This window comes from Jaculus jaculus, chromosome 19 (genome assembly GCF_020740685.1).
Source record: "Jaculus jaculus isolate mJacJac1 chromosome 19, mJacJac1.mat.Y.cur, whole genome shotgun sequence".
NCBI lineage: Eukaryota > Metazoa > Chordata > Mammalia > Rodentia > Dipodidae > Jaculus > Jaculus jaculus.
Window position 1 is genome coordinate 54888683 of NC_059120.1, and position 27216 is coordinate 54915898.

A 27216-nucleotide genomic window follows, 5' to 3' on the forward strand; every position below is an offset into this window, starting at 1 on the left:
TCTCTCTCTCTCTCTCTCTCTCTCTCTCTCTCTCTCTGCCTCTTTCTCTCTGTCGCTCTCAAATAAGTAAATAAAAATAAATGAAAAAAAATGTCAAGGCTGAGGCAGGATTGTGAGTTTGAGGCTGGTCTGTGCGTAGACATGCCTGGTGGAGCTCGTCTTTAATCCTAAACACTAGTGAGGCTGAAATAAATAGAAGGATCACCTTGAGTTCGAGGCCAACCTGGGTCCACTGAGTGAGTTCTAGGTCAACCTGGGTTAGAGTGAGACCTTGCTTGGGTGGGGGGGGGGGGGAACTAATTTAATAGCAACCAAAAGCTAGGTGTAATATAGGGAACGATGCCATACTTATCGCGACCGAAGAGCGAAAGTTCAGATGCCATAAAAGTTATTGTGACACATAAACATTTGTGTGTCATAGATATTAGAGAATTCTGTGCTCATCAACAGCTTGTTGTAATCTTAGCGCTGGGGGCGGGGTGGGGAAGGGGAAGGAGGGCAGGACGAACAGAAGTTCAAGGTATCCTTTGCTGAATAGAAAGTTCGAAGCCAGCCTGGGCTGCAGGAGACTATCTCAAAAAAAAAAAAAAAAGAAAGAAAGAAAGAAAAAATTCTGCACTAAATCATCGGGGCCATTTCGGAGCTTCTGGACTACATTTCCCAGAAGGCATCGCGACACGGGGACCTCCCGTGAGCCTTTGGGCGCACCACTCCACACCTCTGCCGCCGGGGGCGGGTTAACCTCAGCCTCCCCGAGCGCGAGATTACGCACTTCCTCCTGTGGGTGGGGGGGTGTAAGGGGGGGCGGGGAAATCGGAGGCCGAGTCCTCGTGTGGCGGGTTCGAGTCCCGCCTCTTGACTCTTGCCTCCAGCCCCGGAGTCCTGGACGGGGCGGGGGTGGGGGCGTTCGTCTGAGTAACCTCTGCTGGACGAGGGGCGACGGGACACCCTGGGCGGCTTCATCATGGAGGACTACCTGAAGGACTGTCGAGCTGCTCTGCAGGTAAGGGGGCGCGAACGGTGACGGGGGGACTGCAGCCGGTGGTGGTGAGGGGGGGGGGGTTCGGGAAGGACGAAGAGGTGGGGTCTGGGGAGTCCGGACGGGCGGGGAGGAGGGGTCGTCACCGAGTTTTTGGTGGTGGGGTGGGAGGTTCCGATGAGGATTGGGGCGAGCGGGAGAATGGATGCGGCTCGGCTTCCGCACCTCTGGGGTCTGCCCGTGGGCGGGGACACAACGCCGGTATCCCGGCTTGAGTCTCTGCGGTCGCCCGGAGTCGGTTCCCTCCGAGGGACCTGTGCTCTGGGGCTGCCAGCTCGACCCCGGGTGTTCGCCCGGCTCCCCACCGCACCCCACCCCTCTTTCAGTTCTGAGCCTTCAGGTGAACCTTGGGCCCACCCGGCTTTATTCCCTGTGCACGGCAGGGTTTTGATCACGGGGGTCTACGTTAAAGATGTTTTTAAGCCAAACACACAGACGCCAGCACGCATCAGGCGTGTGTGTTGACCCACAACCCACATTGCTTTGCTTGCACCCCAATTATATAAATAAAAAATAAACGCTCCCCTCCTTGGCAAGGGCTAAGCGCGGAGTGTGTTTGGAATCAAAACCAGAAGCACGACTCCTGAATGCTTTGTAGCTTTATTTTTAGTGCTTTCTGAGCCAGTGGAGTTCACCCCAGCCATGTTGGGTCATGCAGCGTCGGGCTGCTAATTCCTTTCTAAAAGCTGCAGGTCACCTAGCCTTCCCACTTTGAGTTTCACTGCCCCTGAAGAAACCCGGACAGATGTCCCTTCCTTCAAAATAACTTAGCTGGGCGTGGTGGCCACATTCCTGTAAACCCAGCACTTGGGTGGAGAGACAGAAGGATCCCTACTTTCAAGCCAGTCTAGGCTGCATAGCCAATATCCTATCTTGAACGAAAAGAAAGAAGAAAAAAAAAAAGACCCTAAAAATAAAACAGAACTTGAATTCTACAAATTCCTCTGGGGGAAAAAAAAGATTCTGCTCTTTAATACATCCTAAAAGTCACCTCATTAATTCCTGTTGCAGAATCAGCTACTGGGAAAAGGGGAGTATTTGTAAACTGAATGGAGTTTTTCACTCTTGATAACAGTTAACGTTTTCTTTGTGAAAAACATTTAACTGGGCGTGGTGCCACATGCCTGCAAACCCAGCACTTGACAGGTTGGGGCAAGAGGTTCAGGAGTTCGGCCTGGGCTAAATTCGGAGGTCCACATCAGCGCAGGCTACCGAGTGAGGTTCTCGCTTAACACCCCCCTTTCTCCCTCCCTGCCCAAGAGAAAACCCACCATACTTACATAGAGAAAGTTGTTTTAATGATCAATGACAATTTGTCTTTATATTTTTGTTTTGGTTTGTTTTGTTATTCAAGCCAGGGTCTCACTCTAGCCCAGGCTTAGTTAGTTTTTTTTTTTTTTAATTTATTTATTTATTTATTTATTTATTTATTTGAGAGCGACAGACACAGAGAGAAAGACAGATAGAGGGAGAGAGAGAGAATGGGCGTGCCAGGGCTTCCAGCCACTGCAAACGAACTCCAGACGCGTGCGCCCCCTTGTGCATCTGGCTAACGTGGGACCTGGGGAACCGAGCCTCGAACCGGGGTCCTTAGGCTTCACAGGCATGCGCTTAACCGCTAAGCCATCTCTCCAGCCCTAGTTTGTTTTTTTTAATAATTTTATTTATTTTGGGAGGGTGAAAGAGAGGCAAAAACAGATGCCTATGCCACCTTGTGCATCTGGCTTATCTGGGTCCTGGGAAATTGAACCTGGGACCTTTGGCTTCGTATGGAAACTCCTTAACCTCAAGCCATCCTTCCGGGCCTAGTTTTTATTTTTATTTTTTCTTTATTTATTTGAGACAGAAAGAAGCCCAGAGAGGGAGAGAATGGGTGGGCCAGGGCCTCCAGCCACTGCAAACGCCAGATATATGCGCCCCCTTGTGCTCTGGTTTACATGGGTCCGAGAGAATCAACCTGGGGTCCTCTGGCTTTGCAGGCAAATGCCTTAACGGCTAAGCCTTCTATCCAGCCCCTCTGTCTGGATTTATTTTTTTTAAGTATTTTATTTTACTTTATTTATTTATTCGAGGGAGACAGAAAGAGAGAGAGAATGGGTGTGCCAGGGCTTCCAGCCGCTGCAAACAAACTCCAGGTGCGTGTGCCCCCTTGTGCATCTGGCTTATGTGGGTCCTGGAGAATCGAAACGGGATCCTTTGACTTTGCAGGCAAACACCTTAACCACTAAGCCATCTCTCCAGCCCTCTGTCTGGATTTAAAAGAAAAAATGTTTGCTTCAAATTGTCTTTATTTTTTTATTAAAGAGAAAATAAGAGATAGAATTGGTATACAAGGGCCTCTAGCCAGTGCAATTGAATTCCAGATGCATTTGCCACCTTGTGTGCTTGTGTGACATTGTGCACACGCATCTGCTTGTGTGTCTGGCTTACATGGGTTCTGGGGAGTCTAACCTGTGTCCTTAGGCTTCACAGGTAAGCGCCTTAGCCACCCAAGCCATCTCTCCATCCCACATGCCTGAATTTTTTTTTTTTTTTTTTTTTTTTGGTGTTTTGAAATAGGGTCTCACTCTAGCTCAGGCTGACCTGGAATTCACTATGTATTTTCAGGCTGGCCTTGAACTCATGGCAATACTTGTACCTCTGTCTCCAGATTAAAGGCCTGCACCATCACACCCAGGTAAAAAAAATTTTTTGCCAGGCCTGGTGACACACGCCTTTATTCCCAGCACTTGGAAGGTAGAGGTAGGAGGATCACCATGAGTTCAGGCTACCCTGAGACTACATTGTGAGTTCCAGGTCAGCCTGGGCTAGAATGAAAATCTACCTCAAAAACAAACAAGTAAGCAAACAAACAAACAAAAAAACAGAGGCTGGAGAGATGGCTCAGTGGTTAAGGCACGTTCCTGCAAATCCAAAGGACCCAGGTTTGATTTCCCAGTACCCACGTGAGCCAGATGCACAAGGTAGCCCATGTGTCTGGAGTTTGTTTGCAGTGGCTAGAGGCCCTAACATGCCCATTTTCGCTCTCGAGATAGTCTCAGGGTGGCCTTGAACTCTTGGCAATCCTCCTACCTCTGCCTCCCAAATGCTGGGATTAAAGGTGTGTGCCACCATACCCAGCTCTTTTTTACTTTTTTGTTTTGTTTTGTTTTGCTTTGCTTTTTTTGAGGTAGGGTCTCACTGACCTGGAAATCACTCTGTAGTCTCAGGGTGGCCTCGAACTCATGGCAATCCTCCTTACTTCTGCCTCCTGTGTGCTGGGATTAAATGCGTGCGCCACCATGCTTGTTTTCTTTTGTTTTTCAAGGTAGGGTCTTCCTGTAGTGCCACCATGCCCGGTCCAAAAAGTCTGTTTTCTGGGTGTATGCAGAGGAATAAAGTTTAGCTAAACCATTCAGTTGTGTCCCTTTGTCAGTAGCCTCATCTGTGATGGAAGGGTGTCTAACCGTCTTCCTTTATGAAGATCACTAAGAAGATGTGTGTGAAGCCGTATTTCAGTATAAAGCAGACTGATAGATAGAAGTATTATTATTATTATGGTTTATCAAGGTAGGGTCTTGCTGTAGCCCAGACTAACCTGGAATCACTGTGTAGTCTCAGGGTGGCCTCGAACTCACGGCAGTCCTATTTCTGCCTCCCATATGCTGGGATTAAAGGCATGTGCCACCATGCCCGGCTCAGAAGTATTATTTATTAATTTTTGGTTTTTCGAGGTAGGGTCTCACTTGAGCTCAGGCTGACCTGAAATTCACTGTGGAGTCTCAGGGTGGCCTTGAACTCAAGGTTATCCTCCTACCTCTGTCTCCCGAGTGCTGGGAATTAAAGGCATGTGCCACCACTCCTGGCAGAAGTATTATTATTGTTTTTTTGTTATCTCAGTAGTATTCTGCAGGTATTATATATTTTTTTCTTCCAAATTTTTATTAACAACTTCCATGATTATAAAAAATACCCCATGGTAATACCCTCCCTCCCCCCCCCCACTTTCCCCGTTGAAACTCCATTCTACATCATACCCCCTCCCCATCTCAATCAGTCTCTCTTTTATTTTGATGTCATCATCTTTTCTTCCTCTTATGATGGTCTTATGCAGGTAGTGTCAGGTACTGTGAGGCCATGGATATCCAGGGCATTTTGTGTCTAGAGAGAGCATGTTGTATGGAATCCTACCCTTCCTTTGGCTCTTACATCCTTTCTGCCACCTCTTCCACATTAAACCCTGAGCCTTGGAAGGTGTGATAGAGATATTACAGTACTGAGCACTGCAGTCATTTCTTTCCATCACCATGATACCTTCTGAGTCGTCCCAAGGTCACTGCCATCTGAAAAGAGAAGATTATCTACCAAAAGTGAGAGTAGCATTAATATAAGGGTGTGAACATTAACATAAGTGCTTACTAGGCAGTTTGATAAGCATAGTATATACATTTAGCCAGACAACAGCAGATGTTACACCCCTAGGGCTCATGACTACCCCTGTTTTAAGTTTTCAGTATCAGGGATGTATTCCCTCCCATGGAGTGGGCCTCCAGTCCAATTAGAGGGAAGTTTGTTTCCCCCATAACAGATGTGCCACTATTGCACCCGTTGGCTCATTTGGCCTGGCTGGCCAGGTATAAGGCTTGCAGTGTCCACTTTTTTTTTTAATTTTAATTTTAATTTTTATTAGCATTTTCCATGATTATAAAAAAATCCCATGTTAATTCCCTCCCTCCCCCCCACACACTTTCTCCTTTGAAATTCCATTCGCCATCATATTATCTCTCCATAACAATCATTGTACTTACATATATACAATATCAACCTATTAAGTACCCTCCTCCCTTCCTTTCTCTTCCCTTTATGTCTCCTTTTTAACCACTTTTGAGAAGTATTATTTTTAAAACAAATTTTATTTATTCATTTGCAAGCAGAGAGGAAAAACAGGGGAGAGAGAGAAAAGTAAACTCCAGATACATGTGCTACTTTGTGCATCTGGCTTTATCTAGGTTCTGGAGAATTGAATCTAGGCTGTTAGGCTTTGCAAGCAAGTGCCTTTAACTGCTGAGCCATCTCCCAGGCTTGGATAGAGGTGTTCTTACAAGTTTCTTCCTCTTCAGGAGTCCAGGTCTCTCCATGTTGTACTGGGAAATGAAGCCTGTGACTTGGACTCCATGGTGTCTGCTCTTGCCCTGGCTTTTTACCTGACAAAGGTGAGTCTGAAGGGGCAGTCATTCCGAATGAGCTGATCAGCATTCAAGACCCCGCTCTGTCATGCATCAGTTGGCCATGAAGACACATGCCAATAGTGTCTAGCACTTGCGAGGTTTAGGCAGGAGGATCAGGGTCAACCTGGGCTATATAAGACTTTTTCTAAATTTATTTAGTTAGTTACTTGAGAGAGAATGGACACACCAAAGCCTCTTGCCATTGCAAATGAAATCCAGACACATGTGCCACTTTGTACATGTGGCTTTACACAGGTACTGGGGGACCGATCCACGGCCAGCAGTTCTTTGCACTTTTTGCATCTGGTTTACGTGGGGGACTTGGAAATTGAATCCAGGCCAGCAAACATTGCATGCCAAGTGCCCTTAGTCACTGAGTCATCTTTCCACTTATGCCCCCCCTGTAGCAGACAGCTTCAGGTTCGCTGAGATGAACTTCCAGACCAGACACAGTTATGGAGGAAGGGATATTTATTGAAGCCTACATATCCAGAGGAAGTTCCATAATGGCAGAAGAAGCTGGCCTGCCTTCACAGGACCAAGCAGAGAGAGAGAAGTACAAGCCTAAAGGTCAAAAGCCACAGCACACGTCAAGAACTCCAGCTAGGCACACTTTGCATATCTTATTTATTTTATTTTATTTTTTTATTTGAGAGCGACAGACACAGAGAGAAAGACAGATAGAGGGGGAGAGAGAGAATGGGCGCGCCAGGGCTTCCAGCCTCTGCAAACAAACTCCAGACGCGTGCGCCCCCTTGTGCATCTGGCTAACGTGGGATCTGGGGAACCGAGCCTCGAACCGGGGTCCCTAGGCTTCACAGGCAAGCGCTTAACCGCTAAGCCATCTCTCCAGCCCACTTTGCATATCTTTAGATTGAAATCTGAAACCCACCACCACACCTTAAGATCACCCAGTGACACTGCCTCCAGCCATGTGGCTACAGGTGCAAACTATAAACAATAAAAAACTGAATATATTGGGGGCCATCTATTCTAGTCAAACCACCAAACCCCCCCATTAAATTTTTTTTTTGTTATTTTTATTTATTTATTTTGCAAGCAGAGAGAGAGAAAGAATGGGCATGTCAGGGCCTCTAGCCACTGCAAATGAACTCCAGTGCGCCCATGCGCCCCTGAGCTTTATGTGGGTCCTGGGGAATCAAACGTGGGCCCTCAAGCTTTGCAGACTGGCTGCTTAACTGCTGAGTCATCTCTCCAGTCCCCACTCTCCTTTTTGAGTTGGAGTCTCATGTAGCCAAGGCTGACCCAAACTCACTGTATATCCAAGGATGGCCTTGATCTTCTTACCATCCTTTCTTTACCTGGTACCACAGGTGAATAGACCACACTCAGTTTATGCTGTGCTGAGAATTGAACTCAGGGCTTTGTACACACTAGATAAGCTCTGTAGGAACAGCTACCTCCTTAGCCCAGCCCAGGTTAGCGCTTAAGGATCAGTAGCCCCTTCTCTGTCACTGTGCATCTATAACTATGTCTTTTGTTTGGTTTTTCTTTTCTTTTTTTAAAAATTGATTTAGAGAGTGAGAGAGAAGAAACAGAAAGAGAGATACAGATAGGGAGAGAATGGGTGCACCAGAGCCTCCAGCCGCTGCAAATGAACTCCAGTTGCATGTGCCACCTGTGCATCTGCCTTACGTGGGACCTGGAGAATTAAACTTGGATCCGTAGACTTTGCAGGCAAGCGCCTTAACCATCAAGGCATTTCTCCAGCCCTGTTTGTTTTGAGTTGGAGTTTCATTCTAGCCCTGAGACCTGTAGTCTCAGACTGGGCTTGAATTTTTGTTGATCCTGCCTCTACCTCCTGAGTGCTGGATTAAAGGTGTATTCCACCATGCCCCATAGAACCATTTTTATTCTAGAAGTTATCTTGTTGGCTTTCATATCATTGCTAAGAAATGGGAGGGCTCAAGCCATCCTCTTGGAATTTAAGGGTTTGGGTCAGTGTGTTTAGCGTGTATAAAGTCCTGGGTTGGGGCTGGAGAGATGGCTTCATGGTTAAGGCATTTGCCTGCAAAGCCAAAGGACCCAGGTTCGATTTCCCAGGACCCACATTAGCCAGATGAATAAAGGGGCGCATGTGTTGAGTTCATTTGCAGTGGCTGGAGGCCTTGGCGTGCCCATTCTCTCTTTCTACCTTTCTCTGTCAAATAAATAAATAAAATAAAATAAATTAGTTTTTTTAAAGTCCTGGGTTTGATTGACAGGGCTATTTTTATACCGGCTTTGAGAAAGTGGTAATTTAGCCGGGTGTGGTGGCCCATTGGCTTTAATCAGGAGGCACAGGTAAGAGGATTACTGGTGAGTTCCAGGCCAACTTGGAGCTACATAGTGAATTCCAAGTCAGCGTGGGCTACTGCCAGATGTTGAGAAAATGAATAAAGAATAAATAAAGTGGTAATTTACCTCAGATCATGTTTTTACTTTGCATGTCTAGTATTGTGGTGTGTTATGTGTGTGGTATACACGTGTGTGTGCAGAGGCCAGAGGAGGACATCAGATGTCCTTTCTCTTGTTCATCTGTGTTTTTTCTTGAGCTGGATGGAGTCTTTCTCTGAACATGGAGCTTCTGTTTTTGTCACCACCAGGGATACTCCGGTCTCTGCTCCCCGCTGGGGTCCGGTCGTATGTTGCTATACCCATCTGTTTATGTGGAACCTGGGGAATTGAACTGAAGTGGCCTCAGGCCCTCGTGTTTGCAGCAAGCACGCTGACTGAATGAACTGCTTTGGTCTTTTTTTTTCCCTTCTTTGGTGTTGTGAGGTGGGGTCTGGCTCTGGCCCAGGCTGACCTGGAATTCACTATGGAGTCTCAGGGTGGCCTCGAACTCACAGCACTCCTTCTACCTCTGCCTCCTGAGTGCTGAGATTAACGGCGTGCGCCACCACGCCCACCCCCCCCCCCCCCCGCCTTTGGTTTTTTGAGGTGGGGTCTAGCTTTAGCCTAGGCTGACCTGGAATTCACTATGTAGTCTCAGGGTGGTCACGAACTCACAGTGATCCTTCTACCTCTGTCTCCCAAATGCTGGGATTAAAGGTGTGTGCCACCATGTCTGGCAACTGGTCTTTATTTTTTTTAAAGATTTTTATTTTTATTTTTTATTTTTTTTAGAGATGCAGTGGGGGGATGGGCACACCAGGGCCTCTGGCCACTGCAAGCGAACTCCAGATGCATGTGCCACCGTGTGCATCTGGCTTAAATGGGACCTGGAGAATTGAACCTGGGTCCTTAGGTTTCACAGACATGTGCCTTAACTGCTAAGCCATATTTTCTCTTCAATTTGCTACCTAGACAACCGAAGCAGAGGAAATCTTTATTCCAGTCTTGAATATAAAACGTTCCGAGTTCCCTCTGCGTGGTGACAACGTCCTCTTCCTCCAGAGGGTTCATATTTCAGAGTCTCTGTTGGTTTTTCGGGACGAGATTGACCTCCGTGCACTGCATAGGGCTGGCCGGCTCACCCTTCTCCTTGTGGACCACCACGTCTTACCCAAGTAAGTAGATGGAAATTACATGATGACTTCTCAATATCATGTTAGATTAATAAACGTGTCAACAAGCGAAGAAGAGAGCCGGGTGTGGTGGCTCACACCTTTAATCCCAGCACTCAGGAGGCAGAGGTAGGAGGATTGCCATGAATTTGAGGTCACCCAGAGACTACATAGTGAATTCCATGTCAGCCTGGGCTAGAGTGAGGCCCTACCTCAGGAAAACCAAAATAATAATAATAATAATAATAATAATAATAATTTATTTTTGCATGTGTGTATGCCAGGGCCTCTTGCTATTGCAAACAACTGCCCATCTGGCTTTACGGGAGTGGCTAGGGCATTGAAGGCAGACCAGCGGGTTTTGCAAGCAAGTGCCTTTAACCTCTGAGCTATCTCCCTAGCCTCTGCAGTTAATGTTTTACTGTGAGAGTAATATAAGGGTTGTGCCAGTTGTAAGCACCTAGACTGAGGGTTAACTTTTTTGTTGGTTTGTTTTTCAAGGTAGGGTCTCGCTCTAGCCCAGGCTGACCTAGAATCCACCATATAGTCTCAGGGTGGCCTGGAACTCACCACCATCCTCCTACCTCTGCCTCCCGAGTGCTGGGATTAAAGATGTGCACCACCACATCTGGCAGGGGTTTAAATTTTGAACTATGCCCCCCGACTTTACCACAATCTAGTCCCACTTCAATATTGCAAGTACTTCAACTGAAAGAATGCAGCTGTCAACATGCCATCAGCAAAATAACCCCAGATACCTATATATCCACGCAGTAATGGGAGAAGCGTGAAAATCAAGGCAGAGCAGCCCTCCTGCAGAGTATCCGGTTCCAGTAGTAGGGCCACGTGAGTGACTAGATAAACTCTCAAGCAGGGAATGAAAGGGCGAGTTTAAGAATGTTTAACGAGCCGGGCGTGGTGGCGCACGCCTTTAATCCCAGCACTCGGGAGGCAGAGGCAGGAGGATCGCCAAGAGTTCGAGGCCACCCTGAGATTACATAGTAAATTCCAGGTCAGCCTGAGCCAGAGTGAGACCCTACCTCGAACGAAAAACCAAAAAAAAAAAAAAAGAATGTTTAACGAGGGCTGGAGAGATGGCTTAGCGGTTATGGCGCTTGCCTGCAAAGCCAAAGGACCCCGGTTTGTCTCCCCAGGACCCATGAAAACCAGTTACACAAAGTGGCATCAGGAGTTGGTTTGAAGTGGCTGGTGGCCCTGCCATGCCCATTCTCTCTCTCTCTCTCTCTCTCTCTCTCTCTCTCTCTCTCTCTCTCTCTCTCCTTCTGTCACTCAACTAAATGAATAAAATGTATTTTTAAGAAAAGAATGTTTAATGAGGTGGGTGTGGTGGCACATGTCCTTAATCTCAGCACTCCTGAGGCAGAGGTAGGAAGATTGCTGTGATTTCAAAGCCTGTCTAGGACTACAGAGTGAGTTCCAGGCCAGCTTGGGCTATAGTGAGATCCTACCAACCCCCCCAAAAAACAAGAAAAAATAAACAAAATGTCATGAATTAATACATATGTTTGAATAATAACTTTGAATGATAAGGGCTAGACATTGAATTAAAAAGCATGATTCTGGCCAGCCGTGGTGGTCCATAACTTTAATCCTAGCACTTGGGAGGCAGAGGTAGGAGGATCACCATTCGTTTAAGGCCACCCTGTGAGACTACATAGTGAATTTCAGGTCAGCCTGGGCTAGAGTGAGACCCTATCTCAAAAAAAAAGGACAAAAAAAAAAAACACAAATAACATGATTCTGGCCAGGCATGGCGGCACATGCCTTTAATCCCAGCACTCAGGAGGCAGAGGTAGGAGGATCTCTGTGAGTTCAAGACCACCCTGAGACTACAGAATGAATTCCAGGACAGCCTGAGCTGGAGTGTGACCCTACCTCGAAAAAACAAAAAAACAAACAAACAAACAAAAAACCACAAATGATTCTGGGCTGGATAGATGTGTTGGCAGTTAAAGCGCTTGCCTAAGGACCTAGGTTTAACTTGTCAGAATCCACATAAGCCAGATAGACAGGTGGTACATGTGTCTGGACTTTGTTTGCTGTGACTAGAGGTCCTGGCGTGCCCATTCTCTTCCTCTCTCTCTCCCTCCCTCCCTCTCTCTCTCTCTCTCTGCCTTTCTCTCTTGCTCTCTCAAATAAATGAAAATAAAGGGATGGAGAGATGGCTTAGTGGTTAAGGCGCTTGCCTGAGAACCCTAAGGATCCAGGTTCGATTCTCCAGTTTCCATGTAAGCCAGATGCACAAGATGGCACGTGTATCTGGAGGTCATTCGCAGCGGCCAGAGGCCCTTGTGTGTGCATTCTCTTTCTCTCGCTCTCTGTCTCTAATAAAAACAAATAAATAAAATAAGAAACATAGTGAATTCCAGGTAAACCTGGGCTAGAGCGAGACCCTACCTCGAGAAACCAAAAAACAAAAAGAAAGACCCCTTAACCCAGAGTGATGAAGGAAGACACCATTGTTGACCTCTGGCTGCACACACACACGTGCACATGCACACACACATGCACTCCCACACACATCTGAACACATATACACTAAAAATTTTAAAAAGCACCATATTGAGATTCCATCTCACCCCAGCAGAATGGTTGTCATAAAGACAACAGCAAACGGTGGTGAGGCCACAGACAAGAGGGAACATTCACACACACTTGTAGGAATGCCAACTGGTGCCGCCACTGTGGAAATCAGTGTGAAGGGTCCTCAGAAAGCTAAAAATACACCAACCCTCTGACTCAGCCGTACCGTTCTGGGTGTTTGCCCAAAGATTCCAAGTAGCACCGCGTCAGCCACACATCAGTATTTACTACATCTGATTCATAGAACCAACATAGGTATCCAAAGAGAAATGGATCCAGGAAGTTTCTATTACACAGGGAATTTGTTTTTTCTTTTTCAAGGTGGGTCAGGTCTTGTTCTAGCCCAGGCTGACCTGGAATTCGCTATGGAGTCTCAGGATGGCCTCAAACTCAAGGCGATGCTCCTACCTCAGCCTCCCAAGTGCTGGATTAAAGGCATGGGCCACCATGCCTGGCTTACACAATGAATTTTTAAAATGAATTCATTCACTCATTTTTTTATTTATTTTGAGAGAGAAAGGCAGAGAGGGAGAATGGGCACACCAGGGCCTCCAGCCGCTGTGAACCAATTCCAGACGCGTGTGCCCCCTTGTTCAAGGCTGAGATGTTGAATATCAAAGAAGTCGGTTGGAAACGTGACCATTGAACCCCTGAGCCATCTCTCCAGATCCTGAAAGTTAACCCCCAGGGACAATGAATGTGGAAAGGAGACATTTCTAGCAGATGCGTGCAGAATTCACATCAACTACGCAAGCACCAGGCCAGGAGTAAAAGGCTGGACATGAGGAAGGCTGGGTGACCACAGACCTGCCTTCTGCGCTGCTCCTCTCCCACGCCGGCAGGGTCTCACTCTAGGCCAGGCTCACCTGGGACCAAAGGAGTCCGCCACCACGCCAAGCTCTGCCCCTGCGCCTTATTGGCAGGGAGCAGAAAGTGGGTTGGCGAAACGCAGCTGGAGTACCCCTATCTGTCTGTCTTTCTCTTCTCTGCTATCCTCCCCCTCACAGAAGTGACGCAGCTCTGGAGGAGGCGGTAGTAGAGGTGCTGGACCATCGACCCATTGAGCAGAAATGCTGTCCCCCGTGCCATGTTTCAGTTGAGCTGGTTGGGTCCTGTGCAACCCTGGTGACTGAGAGAATCCTGCAGGGGGCGCCAGAGATCTTGGACAGGCAAACTGCAGCCCTTCTGCATGGTAAGGGTGGCTTTGGGGCTGGGGTCTGATTGGCTTCCCTACTGCCATCCCAAAGAAGGGACATGGAAACATCTATACTCTGCTAGCCTGCGTATTCCCAAAGCCATTGAGCTCATACCAAAGAGCAGGGTTATCCGGGCCTGGTGTCGCGCACCTTTAATCCCAGCGCTCTAGAAGGATCACAGGGAGCTCAGGGCCACACTGAGACTACAGGGTGCATTCCACGTCAGCCTGGGATAGAGTGAGACCCTCACCTGGCAAAAAACAAAATAAACAAACAAACAAAGAGCAGGGTTATTTGGGGGAATAATTAATTAGGCATTTGTTTAACTGCCTGTGAGTCTTTTGTTGAAGTGGAAAGGAAATCCAGGGTATTGTTTAATGGAAGAGTATCAAAAAACCAGGAAGCAGATTTTGTTTGTTTGTTTATTTCTTTGTTTTCTTTTCCTGAGGTAGGGTCTCACTCCAGCCCAGGCTGACTTGCAATTCACTCTGTAGTCTCAGGGTGGCCTCACACTCAATATGATCCTCCTATCTCTGCCTCCTGAGTGCTGGGATTAAAGGTGTGCGCCACCACGGCCAGTCTAGGAAGCAGATTTTGATATCAGTGCTACCAGGAAATAGTTCTGTGTCCCTGAGCAAGTCTCCTAACCTTTCTTTTCACTTTTTCCAATTTTGAGAGTGGAACGAGAGACAGACAGACAGACACTAGGCTAGGCTATCTCTTCCAGCATCAAGGTTGTGTGATAGAATCTGTCTGAAGAGATGTCCTCCTTCTGATGAGGCTGTCAAATCTTTCTACCTCTACCCCGTGTCCCTGTCTACATTTTACTGTTGACGTAGTTAGTTCCTGTTTCTCATTTTGTTTCCAGTGAGCTTGCCCTGAAGTGTCTGGATCCCATCTGGTTCGTCTGCAGGTTATGTGTGTCCTAGTGGTTGTGAGTAGAATGTCCACTCAGGATCACAGCTCTGCGTCTTCCTTCTTCCTAGGAACCATCATCCTGGACTGTGTAAACATGGACCCAAAGATTGGAAAGGCAACTCCAAAAGACAACAAATATGTGGAGAAACTTGAGGCCCTCTTCCCAAACCTGCCCAAGAGAAGTGACATCTTTGATTCGCTACAAAAGGCAAAGTTTGATGTCTCAGGTATGCACCGTAACACTGAATTCTCTGCCCTGCCGTATGGGAAAGCAGGTGGGCAAACTTTGTTAACTATATCTGTTTTTTGGTTTTCCAGGTAGGGTCTCACTCTAGCCTAGGCTGGCCTGGAATTCATTATGTAGTCTCAGGCTGGCCTCAAACTTACAGTGATCCTCCTACCTCTGCCTCCTAAGTACTGGAATTAAGGGTGTGCGCCACCATACTTGGCTAAATAATAAGATATATATATATATATATATATATAAATGGGATGGCTTAGCGGTTAAGGTGTTTGCCTGTAAAGCCAAAGGACCCGGGTTCGATTACCCAGGACCCACATTAGCACAAGGGGGCACACGCATCTGGAGTTCATTTGCAGTGGCTAGAGGCCCATTCTCTCTCTCTCCCTCTCCCTCTTTCTCTGTCAAATAAATTTTTTTTTTAATTTTTATTTATTTATTTGAGAGCAACAGACACAGAGAGAAAGACAGATAGAGGGAGAGAGAGAGAATGGGCGCGCCAGGGCTTCCAGCCTCTGCAAACGAACTCCAGACGCATGCGCCCCCTTGTGCATCTGGCTAACGTGGGACCTGGGGAACCGAGCCTCGAACCAGGGTCCTTAGGCTTCACAGGCAAGTGCTTAACCGCTAAGCCATCTCTCCAGCCCTCAAATAAATATTTTAAAATTTATGTGTGCATACAGATGTGCACACGCACCAGAGCCTCTTGCCACTGCAAAAAACACCTGATGCTTATGTTACTTTTTGCATCAGGGTTACAAGTGGCCTGGGAATTGAACCCGGGCCTGTAGGCTTTGCAAACAAATGCCTTAACCGCTAAGCTATCTCACCAGTCCTGATCCAGTCCTTTACTGGATGACTCATTCCTGACTCCTGAGGGTGGGTATAATACCACACCATTGTACCACACGTACAACATACACAGACCCAGGAATTTCAAACAACTTATATTCCACCAAAATCTTCCAGCTGGAAAAAGCGTAGGGCTCAGGATGTAGCTCAGGTGGTGGGATGCTTGCTGAACCTACAGAAAGCCCTGGATTCAGTCCCTAGCACCACATAAACTATGAGTGGTGGTGCGTACCTGCAATCCTAACCTTCGGAGGGAGAAGCGAGAAAATCATAAATTCAAGGTCATCCTTGGCTATGCATTGAATTCAAAGCTGGGATACATGAGCCCCTGTTTCAAGACAGAGATAAAAGCATACAAAAAAGGGGGGAAATTAGCCAGGTGTTGTGGTACACACTTTTAATCCTAGCACTCGGGAGGCAGAGGCAGGAGGATTGCTGTGAGTTTGAAGCCAGTCTGAGACTACAGAGTGAATTCCAGGTGAGCCTGAGCTAGAAAAAAGGGGACAAAATAAATAAATAAAACACTAAAAATAAAATAAAAACATCAGCAGGGTGTGGTGGCACATGCCTTTAATTAATCCCAGCACTGGGAGGTAGAGGTAGGAGGATCACTGTGAGTTCAAGGCCACCCTGAGATTACATTGTGAATTCCAGGTCAGCCTGAGCTAGAGTGAGACCCTACCTTGAAAAACCAAAATAAATAAATAAATAAGGGGATGGGTGGGAATTCAGGGCTGAAGACATAGCTCAGTGTAGAGTGCTTGCCAGACTGCACTTGGTGCTGGGTTTGGAAGAAATAAAGGTGTGTATGGAGAAGGACTGACCAGAAAGGTAACCATGTAGCCTTGTGACCCAATTAGTTCATTCATTCTGTAATCTTCAGTTTTTGGTATTTTTTGCTCCCAAAAAACAAACAAACAACACTGTGTTTCCTTTTCTTTTCCTTACCTTCCTGGTGTTGGGATGCTGTGTTCCCCATTGATGCCTGTCTAGGACTGACCACCGAGCAAATGCTGAGAAAGGATCAGAAGACCATCTATAGACAAGGCACCAAGGTGGCCGTCAGTGCAATATACATGGACTTGGAGGTAAGATCCGGCTGTGGATGAGTGTGGAAAGGGAGGGCCTTTAGTTGTAACCTTGCCCTCATTCCTGGCTCGCCTCTCAGATATATTTATTTATTTATATACATATATTTTTCATTGACAACTTCTATACTTATAGACAACAAACCATGGTATTTCCCTCCCCTCCCCTGCTTTCCCCTTCATAGCTCTGCTCTCCATCATATCCCCTCCCTCCCTATTAGTTTCTCTTTTAATTTGGTGTTATCATCTTTTTCTCCTGTTAAGAGGGTCTTGTGTAGGTATTGCTAGGCACTGTGAGGTCTTGGGTATCGAGGCCAATTTCTGTCCGCACAGTTGTATGTAAGGAGAGGAACCCTTCCTTTGGCTCTTACATTCTTTCCACCACCTCTTCCGCAATGGACCCTGAGCCTTGGAGGGTGTGAGATGTTTCTGTGCTGGACACTCCGCTGTCCCTTCTCAGCACTGTGTTGCCTTTGGGTCATCCCAGTGGTCATCACCATCTGAAAAGAGGAGCTTCTCTAACCAAAAGTGAGAGTAACATTAAATATATGAGTATGAACATTAAGTGTAGTGCTTTCAGGGAAATTTGGTTAGAGTAACATATGCATTTATCCAGTCAAGAGCATACTTTATACCCCTAAAGCTCATGACCTCCCATGGCATAGGCTTCTCATAATGTTTTCAGTACCAGGCATGTATTCCCTCTCACAGAGCAGGCCTTTAGTCCAATTAGAGAACAGTTGGTTTCCCCCAGAGCAGACATGCCACTATTGAACTCGTTCAGTCATTTGGCCTGCCTGGCCAAAGTTGAGGCTTCCATTGTCCATCCCAAATATCTTTTGGGTTTTTTTTTTTCTCAATTTTTATTAACATTTTCCATGATTATAAAAAATACCCCATGGAAGCCGGGCGTGGTGGCGCACACCTTTAATCCCAGCACTCGGGAGGCAGAGGTAGGAGGATCGCCAAGAGTTCAAGGCCACCCTGAGACTACATAGTGAATTCCAGGTCAGCCTGAGCCAGAGTGAGACCCTACCTCAAAAAAAAAAAAAACAAACCATGGTAATACCCTCCTTCCCCCCCCCCCACTTTCCCCTTTGAAATTCCATTCTCCATCATATCCCTTCCCCATCTCAATCAGTCTCTCTTTTATTTTGATGTCATGATCTTTTCCTCCTCTTATGATGGTCTTGTGTAAGTGGTGTCAGGCACTATGAGGTCATGGATATGCAGGCCATTTTATGTCTGGAGGAGCACGTTGTAAGGAGCTCTACCCTTCCTTTGGCTCTTACATTCTTTCTGCCACCTCTTCCGCATTAGACCCTGAGCTTTGGAAGGTGTGATCAAGATGTTACTTAGTACTCCAGTCACTTCTTTCCAGCACTATGATACGTTCTGAGTCATCCCAAGGTCACTGCCATCTGAAAAGAGAAGATTCTCTACCCAAAGTGAGAGTAGCATTAATATAAGGGTATAAATATTAAGGGAAGTGCTTACTGCATCCCAAATATCTTGGTAGCTGTTTGTCTCTATTTCCTCTGTGACCCCCACAGTGAACCCTCATCTCTCACTGAGCCACTGCAGTGGCTTGGGTACTAGTTTCTCTGCCTTTAACGTTCCCACCAACCAATGACCTGTGCCAGGTATGGGCGTGGTTTTTGAGAGAGCATCTCACTCCCAGGCCAGACCAGCCTTGAACTCCAAGTAGTCTTTCTGCCTCTGCCTTCCAAGTACTAGGAACACAGGCCTGAGGCACCAAGCCTGGCTGCAGACTTGCTTACTTGCTTGTTTGTTTGTGATCTTGAGTATACAAGTATCAGCAACTCAAACAGCAGGATGCGTGTGTGTGTGTATGTGTGTGTGCGTGTGTGTGTGTGTGTGTGTGTGTACGTGCCACCGTGTGCATGACACAGCTCCCATGAGGAGGTGTCAGACCTCACCTTTTACCCTGTTTGAGGCAGGGTCTCTCACTCCGTTCACCAGGCTAGCTGGCCTGTAAGATTAAAAAAAGGGGGGGCGTCTGGAGAGGTGGCTTAGAAGTTAAGGTGCATGCCTACAAAGCCTAAGGACCCAGGTTCAATTCTCCAGGTCCCACATAAGCCAGATGCACACAATGTCACATGCATCTGGAGCTCATTTTCAGTGGCTAGAGGCCCTGGTGTGTTCATTCTCACTCTGTCTCTCCCTCTCTCTCCATCTCCAATAAATAAATATAAAATCTTTAAGAAAAATAACTGAGCATGGTGTTGTACACCTTTAATCCCAGCACTCCAGAGGCAGAGGTAGGAGGATCGCCAAAAGCTCGAGGCCACCCTGAGACTCCAAAGTGAATTCCAGGTCAGCCTGGGATATAGCGAGACCCTACCTTGAAAAACCAAAAAAAAAAAAAAAAATTATTTATTTATTTGAGAGAGATTGAGAATGAACGAATGGGCACACTAGGGCCTCTAGCCACTGCAAATGAACTCCAGACACATGTGTCACCTTGTGCATCTGCCTTAAGTGGGTCCTGGGGAATCAAACCTAGGTCCTTAGGCTTCACAGTCAAGCACCTGAGCCATCTCTTTAGCCCACCTGTGAGCTTTTAATGGAGTCTTCTGTCCTGATTTCTTAGATTGCAGAACTATGGCAACCATCTTTTTATTTTATGTGGGTTTTGTGAATCCGAACTCATGTGCTCATGTTGGTAGAGGCGTGCTTTTGTCCACTGATAAGGTCTCACATAGCTCCACCTGGCTTTGCGTTCCTCGCAAGTGCTGGGATTACCTCTCGTTTCCTTTCTTTTTTTTTTTTTCTGATTTATTTTTATTTATTGATAAATAGCAATAATAGCAATTAATAAATAGGCAAGCGCCTTAACCGAGAAGCCATCTCTCCAGCCCACCATTTATGTTTTAATTTTTTTTTTTTTGGATGCAAGCCCAACAGACTGGCCTTTTCTTTTTTTTTTCCATCCAAGGGAGCAAGAATGAGAGAGAGAGACAGAGAGAGTGAGTGTGTGTGTGTGTTGTGTGTGTGTGTGTAAGAGAAATTGGTATGCTGGTGTCTCCAGCCACTATAATTGAACTCCAGATTCATTTGCCACCTAGTGCACATGTGTGGCCTTGTGCATTGCGCCACCTTGTGTCTGGCTTATGTGGGACCTGGAGAGTCAGACATGGGTCCTTAGGCTTCACAGGCAAATGATCTTTCCAGCCCTTCATGTTCTAATTCTCCTTTTGTTTTTGTTTTTCAAGGCAGGGTCTCACTCTAGCCCAGGCTGACCTGGAATTCACTATGTGGTCTCAGGGTGGCCTCAAACTCACAGCGATCCTCCTACCTTTGCCTCCTGAGTGCTGAGATCATGTTTTATTTCTTAACAATTGTTTGGTTAAGTGTGGGCTATTTATTTTATTCATGAGGAAACTTAGGTCATATATGGGTAATGTATACAGCTGATTTTTCAAACAATTCTGCCTTAATCCAAAGCCCATTTTCTTCCAGGCTTGGTGTCACACACCTGTAATCCCAGCACTCGGGAGGCAGAGGCAGGAGGATCACTGTGAGTTCAAGGCCACCCTGAGACTACACAGTGAATTCCAGGCCAGCCTGGGCTACAGTGAGACCCTACCTCAAAAAAACAAAAAACAAAGTTCACATTCTTCACCATTCTATCACCTGGCCTCCTAGCATTTTTATAACACAGTAAACACGACTTTGCTGTTTAAGAGCATACTAGTTACCATGCAGAGAAACCCTTTCTAAGAATTTGTTTTGGGGTTTTGGTTTTGGTTTTTCAAGGTAGGGTCTCACTCTAGCCCAGGCTGGCCTGGAATTCACTATGTAGTCTCAGGGAGGCCTCGAACTCCAGGTAATCCTTCCACCTCTGTCTTCTCAATGCTAGAATTAAAAGTGTGGATTAGGTCCGGCCGTGGTGGCGCACACCTTTAATCCCAGCACTTGGGAGGCAGAGGTAGGAGGATCAGATCACCGCAAGTTTGAGGCCACCCTAAGAATGCAGAGTGAATCAGCCTGAGCTAGAGTGAGACCCTACCCTGGAAAACCAAAAAAAAAGAACCAGTGTGGATTAAAGTCATGCGCCCCATTCCCAGCCTTATAAGCATTTTTTGTTGGTGGTGACAAGGAAGGTCCAAGTTGTAGCCCTCATCACACCCCGTTTCTTCCCTTGTAGGCTTTTCTGCAACGGTCGAACCTCCTTGCTGATCTCAGTACTTTCTGCCAGACTCACAGCTACGACGCCCTGGTTGCCATGACAATCTTCTTCAACACTCACAATGAACCGGTGCGGCAGTTGGCTGTTTTCTGTCCTCATGTGGCGCTCCGAAAGACAGTGAGTCTGCAGCCTGACGGGCCACCTGCTTGCTTGTGTAGCTCTGTGTCTACAGCTGTGTGCTGCAAGACCTTGCCTTGAGTCATGTCTTCATACTGAAGGGTGGTGTGTTTTTTAAAGTTTTATTTATTTATTTAAAATAGAGAGTTGGATAAGTGCATCAGGCCTTTCCCTGCCAACAAACTCCATATGCACGCACCACTTTGTATATCTGGCTTTATGAGGGTACTGGGGACTTGAACCTGGGCTATCAGGCTTTGCAAGCAAGTGTCTTTAACCACTAAACTATCTCCCCCAGCCCCTTTTTTAAAATGATAATTTTTAATATTTAGTCAGTTTGTTCAGAGAGGGAGAGAAGGCGAGGGAGAGAGAGAAGAGCAAGAAAGAGAAGGAGAATGGGCACACCAGGGCCTCCAGCCTTTACAACTCCAGATACATGTATCACTTTGTACATCTGGCTTTATGTGGGTACTGGGGTTTCGAACCTGGGCCAAATCTAGACCAGCGGACTTTGCAAGCAAGTGCCTTAACCACTGATCCATTTCCCCCAGCCCTAAATATTTTTGTTTTTATTTATTTATTTATTTATTTATTTGTTTTGTTTTTTCAAGGTAGGGTCTCACTCTGGCCCAGGCTGACCTGGAATTCACTATGTAGTCTCAGGGTGACCTCAAACTCATGGCAATCCTCCTACCTCTGCTGGGATTAAAGGCATGTGCTGCCACGCTGTTTTTATTTATTTATTTGATAGAGAGAAAGAGGGAGGTAGGGAGAGAGAGTGAGAGAATGGTCATACCAGGGCCACCAGCCACTGCAAATGAACTCCAGATGCATTCCACCTTGTGCATCTGGCTTATGTAGGTCCTGGGAAATCGAACTGAGGTCCTTTGGCTTTGCACACAATTACTTTAACCACTAATCCATCTCTCCAGCTCCTCTCCCCCCCCCCCTTTTTTTTTTTTTTTTTTTTTGGTGTTTGTTGTTTGTTTTTGTTTTTTGAGGTAGAGTCTCACTCTAGCTCAGGCTGACCTGGAATTCATTATGTTGTCTCAGGATGACCTCAAACTCATGGCAATCCTCCTACTTCTGCCTCCCGAGTGCTGGGATTAAAGGCATGTGCCACCACACCCAGCCTTCCCCCCCCCCCCCCCGCTTTTTTTTTTTGGATTTTCGAGGTAGGGTGTCACTCTAGTCCAGACTGACCTGGAGTTCACTCAGTAGTCTCAGGGTGGCCTCGCACTCATGGCAATCCTCCTATTTCTGCCTCCTGAGTGCTGGGATTAAAGGCATGCGCCACCACGCCTGGAAGTCTCTCGGTCTCTTAAAATTAAAAAATATGAATAAATATTTATTCATTTGTTTATTTGAGAGAGAGAAAGTGAGTGTGCCAAGGCCTCTAGCCACTGCAAACAAACTCCAGATACGTGAGCCCCCTTGTGTATCTGGCTTACATGGATAGTGGGAAATCCTGGGTCCTTCTCTTCCTCCTCTCTCCAGGAAGCACGTGAATTCTTTTATTCAATATAAGGGTGTTTAAGATTGGTGCTATGGAAATAACTAAGTTTTATAATTGGGTAGACATGCTTTTACTGCCCCAATTTGCTGCTCACTTGCCCTTTGAGCAAAGCAAATCAAATAATTTCTAGTCTGCAAATGACGTAATAATAGTACCTACTGGTTAGTCTAATGTCATCATTCACATAACGTAAAGTTCATTACTGGTCATAAAGTGAGAAAGAACATGGTGGCTCTTACCAACCCGGTTGTGGACGAAAGGTGGTTTTGCTATAAGAAGTACCCTACTGGGCTGGGGAGATGGTTTAGTGGCTAAAGGCACTTGCTTGCAAAGCCTGAGGGCCCAGGGTTCAATTCCCCAGTGTCCATGTAAATCCAGAAGCAAAAAGTAGCACATGGGTCTGGTATTCTCTTAGAATAGCAAGAGACCCTGGTGCATCCATATACAGAACACAAACAATGCAAATAAATAAAAAATATATTTTAAAAAAAGAACGAATGAGCAGAGCATGCACGTGGCGGTGCACGCCTTTAATCCCAGCGCTCGGGAGACAAAGGCAAGAGGATCGCCATGAGTTCGAGGCCACCCTGAGACAACAAAGTGAATTCCAGGTCAGCCTGGGCCAGTGTGAGACCCTACCTCACACACAGAAAAAAAAAAAGAACAAATGAAAGAAAAAGAAGTGCCCTTCCACCTTTCAGAATCTAGCCTCCTGTCTCGCTGTTGTGAAGCAGTGCGGACGTCTGATGGGACTAGAACCGCCTGAGCGCCCACTGTGGTAGGAAATGGGGTTCCTTCTGGGTCCCCCGCATCTCGCTTCCTCCTGTCTTCGGGACAGTGTGATACATGGATTTAGAACAGTGGCTTTACTGTTGGTCTCAAGTGTCAGTTTTGCTTCCTAACCTAAAGAAGCCTCAGTTTCCCTGCCAGTAAGCGAGTACAGCAGTGACCAATCTAATGGAGATTAAATGAGATGTCTGTGAACAGCCAAGCCGGGCAGCATGCTTGAGCTCTCGCCCACCATCATGCTGCTCTGTTCATTCTATACCCTAGTCCTTCCCCTGAACTCTACCTGGCTAATCCCATCGTGGCCAAAGAGAGTTCCAGTCCTTGAGCGTGTATGCACACTTGGAACAGTAGTAGATCAGGAGCTGGGGACCCCGGGTTCTTTCGAGCTCAGACTCGCCATCATCCGTGCTACATTGCCCCAGACAATCTCCTCTTTTTTTTTTGGTTTGGTTTTTCAAGGTAGGGTTTCATTCTAGCCCAGGCTGACCTGGAATTCACTATGTAGTCTCAGGGCGTTAGCCTTGAACTCACAGTGATCCTCCTACCTCTGCCTCCCGAGTGCGGCGATTAAAGGCGTGCGCCACCACACATAGCTCTCCTTATTTTTTTAAAAAAATATTTTATTTTTATTTATTTGTTTGAGAGCATGAAAGAGGCAGAGAGAGAGAGACAATGGGCACATCAGGGCCTCCAGCGACTGCAAATGAACTTTAGATGCATGTACCACTTTTGTGCATCTGGCTTACATGGGTCCTGGTGAATTGAACCAAGGTTCTTTGGCTTTGCAAGCAAGCGCCTTAACCACTAAGCCATCTCTCCAGCCCCTCTCCTTATTTTTAATATATTTTATTTATTTATTTGAGAGAGAGAGAAAGAGGCAGATAGAGAATGGGCTCACCAAGGCCTTCAGCTGCTGCAGATGAACTCCAGATACTTGTGCCACCTTCTACATCTGGCTTTATGTAGGTACTAGGCAATTGAACCTGGGTCGTTTGGCTTTGTAGGCAAGCACCTTAACCGCTAAACCATTTCTCCAGCCCAGTCTCCTTAGACAACAAAATGCATGGTCTCAATGGAGAATTTTTCCAACCAGGCTTGGTGACTCACACTGTAATCACAGCACACAGGAATCTGAGGCAGGAGGATCATAGCAAGTACAAGGCCAGTCCAGACAACTTAGTGAGTTCTGGACAGCTATGGCTATAGTAAGACTTTTACTGTTACAGACAGTAAAAGTGAAGTCTGGGGCTGGAGAGATGGCTTACCGGTTAAGCGCTTGCCTGTGAAGCCTAAGGACCCCAGTTCAAGGCTCGATTCTCCAGGACCCACGTTCGCCAGATGCACAAGGGGGCGCACGCATCTGGAGTTCATCTGCAGTGGCTGGAGGCCCTGGCACGCCCACTCTCTCTCTATCTGCCTCTTTCTGTCTGTCACTCTGAAATGAATAAATAAATAAATAAAGTGAAGTCTGCAAGACTTAACCTTATCGCATGACATTCCTGTTCTCATGTCCCTTTTATAGATCTGTGGAGCCCTGGAACACTCCCATTCCCCACCGCTGAAGCTGAGCCCTGTCGCAAGCAGCATCCCTAACCTCCAAGCCTATCTTCAAGGCAATACCCAAGTCTCCCGAAAGAAACTTCTGCCTGTCCTGCAGGAATCGCTGTCATCCTACTTTGACTCCACAAAGGGTTCTCCAGGGCAGCCTGAGACAGTGGGTGTGTCCAGGGAACAGGCAGACAAGGAATTGGACCGGGCAGGTAATTCTATGATTTCTGGACTGATCCAAGATGAAGAGGACCCTCCCCTGCCCCCCACGCCCATGAACAGCCTGGTGGACGAGTGTCCTCTGGATCAGGGGCTGCCCAAGCTCTCAGCGGAGGCCGTCTTCGAGAAGTGTACTCAGATCTCACTGTCCCAGTCGACCAAGTCCTCTGCCTCCAATAAGTGACCCTTGGACCGGGAGGGAGGGGCGGGGCGGGGCAGGTGGCTTCTGTCACCTCAAGTGCATGTTTTGAGATGTGTGACCCTTTCAGCAGTTGTCTCTCCATTGCTCGGGTTGTGGTGTACTGTTCTCAATAAACTGGGAGGAGAGGAAGGGGAGGAAAGCAGTTGCTGTAAGAATGGCTTTCTGCCGTCTCTCCAGTCTGTACATTCAGACAAGTTTCATTATTTAATATAATTATTTAAATCTGCACTGATTTTCCTCAGTTTCACTTGCCAAGGATAGAGTGGGATAGTCCCACCATCCCAGCCGAGGGGGAGGGTAAGAATGTAGACCCCTTCTGTGTCCTCAGTAAAGATCATAAACAGAGTCCGTTTCTGGTTTCTGTCATGGAGCTGAGCGTTCCCTGCGTGGCTCCATGAATTCATCCCTCCTTGGCTACAGAGTCTTGTGCAGCCCATGCTGGCCTCAAAGGCACTCTGTGGCCGCGGCTGGCCTTGAAGTCCTGATCCTCCTGAGTATTGCGATTTCAGGCACGTGCGACCACACCTGGCTATCTTCTGTCTTGATCAGATAGCCTGGCTCCCTGTTTCTTTGACTCCTTCTGTCCCAGAGCCACAGGAAGCCTGAAGACTTCAGGGGCACTTGAGACCTCTGGTCCTTCCTTGAGGGTTCAGGAGGCACCCCGGAAGACTTCACGGGCCCTTTTGCCAAGGTGACAGGACCGGGATGAGCCTGGATGTGCCCTCTGCCTTTGCGAGTCTGGCGATTTCTTGTTCATCTCTCTGTTTTGGTTTATGTTGAAAGAAAGAATGGCATTCTAACTCTTGATTTCCCCATCTGTAAAGCAGGGTTGGTACTAGATATTCCCTGGTACTCTGGGATCTGCCACTTACTGCCATCCTTTCTCTCCTCTGCCTCTCTGTGTTTCTTTGTGTTCGGTCTGAGTGCTCAGGGCTGTGAATCGCCCAGTACTACGAGACCGGACCCTATGTAGCATGTACAGGGCTGACATTCACACCAGAGCGACCAGCAGAGAGCTCCTTCCTACAGACTGCTTCTGCATGTGTAGTCTCTGTTTTTCTTTAGACCAACTTGTTCCCACATTCTCACCCTATATAAGGTGCCAACAATTTCAGTGGGGTACGCGGTAGTTTTGGCATTGAAATCTTCCAGTGTGAGGGGAACAGTCTGATGTCACTTTGAAGGGTATGATGTCTGTAGCCATTCGTTTGGAACGTAAAAGTAGTGGTGTGATCACTGAACCAAAGGACTTTATGTTTTGTAACTTTGGTACTTTGTTTTGCATTTTTGTTAAAGGTATTAAATACATTTTTCCTGTTTGAGTTCTCATTGTCTCTTTACAAGTATAACCAAGCCTTCCCCACCAATATTTGTTGTAGCCTCCTACAGATATATCTCCCTTCCTCCCACTATGCTGCCTGATTGATTTTAAAATTTATTTGTGAGAGAAAGAGAATGAGCACACCAGGGCCTCTAGCCACTTTACATGGGTAATGGGGAATCAAACCTGGGTCCTTAGGCTTTGCAGGCATGTGCCTTAACAGCTGAGTAATCTCTGGAGCCCTTCCTGACTTCTGTCAATTGTAAGCAACAAGCTGTCTTTCCGTATCCTCAGCCTTCTTTCTAAGAACACTTTCCTTGGGCTGGAGAGATGACTTAGTGTTTAAGGCTCTTGCCTTTGAAGCCTAAGGACCCAGGTTCGATTCTTCAGGATCCACATAAGCCAGATGCACATTGTGGCACATGCATTTGGAGTTCATTTGCAGTGGCTAGAGGCCCTGGCATTCCCATTCTCTCTCTCTCTCTGTCTCTTCCTGTGTCCCTCTGTATATAATAAATAAATAATGATTAAAAATTATTTAAATACAGGAGCCGGGTGTGGTGGCACACGCCTTTAATCTCAGCACTTGGGAAGCAGAGGTAGGAGGATCACCGTGAGTTCAAGGCCACCCTGAGAC

The 27216-nt window shown here is 46.8% G+C and overlaps 1 protein-coding gene across 1 annotated transcript; it reads left to right on the top strand.

Annotated features, from left to right (window-relative positions):
- The first annotated feature begins 813 nt into the window (after positions 1 to 813).
- Positions 814 to 26580, top strand: Prune1 (prune exopolyphosphatase 1). The gene is made up of 8 exons (XM_045138817.1): positions 814 to 1003; positions 6139 to 6231; positions 9556 to 9758; positions 13367 to 13551; positions 14542 to 14700; positions 16560 to 16654; positions 20826 to 20984; positions 24812 to 26580. The coding sequence occupies exons 1-8, from the start codon at positions 965 to 967 to the stop codon at positions 25238 to 25240; spliced, it is 1362 nt and encodes a 453-aa protein (XP_044994752.1). The 5' UTR covers positions 814 to 964; the 3' UTR covers positions 25241 to 26580.
- Positions 26581 to 27216: the final 636 nt, after the last annotated feature.

Bases quoted from the DNA above. Each gene is read 5' to 3' on its own strand.
- Prune1 (XM_045138817.1), top strand. From the start codon at position 965: ATGGAGGACTACCTGAAGGACTGTCGAGCTGCTCTGCAG. The intron at 14,701-16,559 runs GTATGCACCGTA...ATGCCTGTCTAG, and splicing joins GGCAAAGTTTGATGTCTCAG to GACTGACCACCGAGCAAATG. The intron at 20,985-24,811 runs GTGAGTCTGCAG...TCCCTTTTATAG, and splicing joins ATGTGGCGCTCCGAAAGACA to ATCTGTGGAGCCCTGGAACA.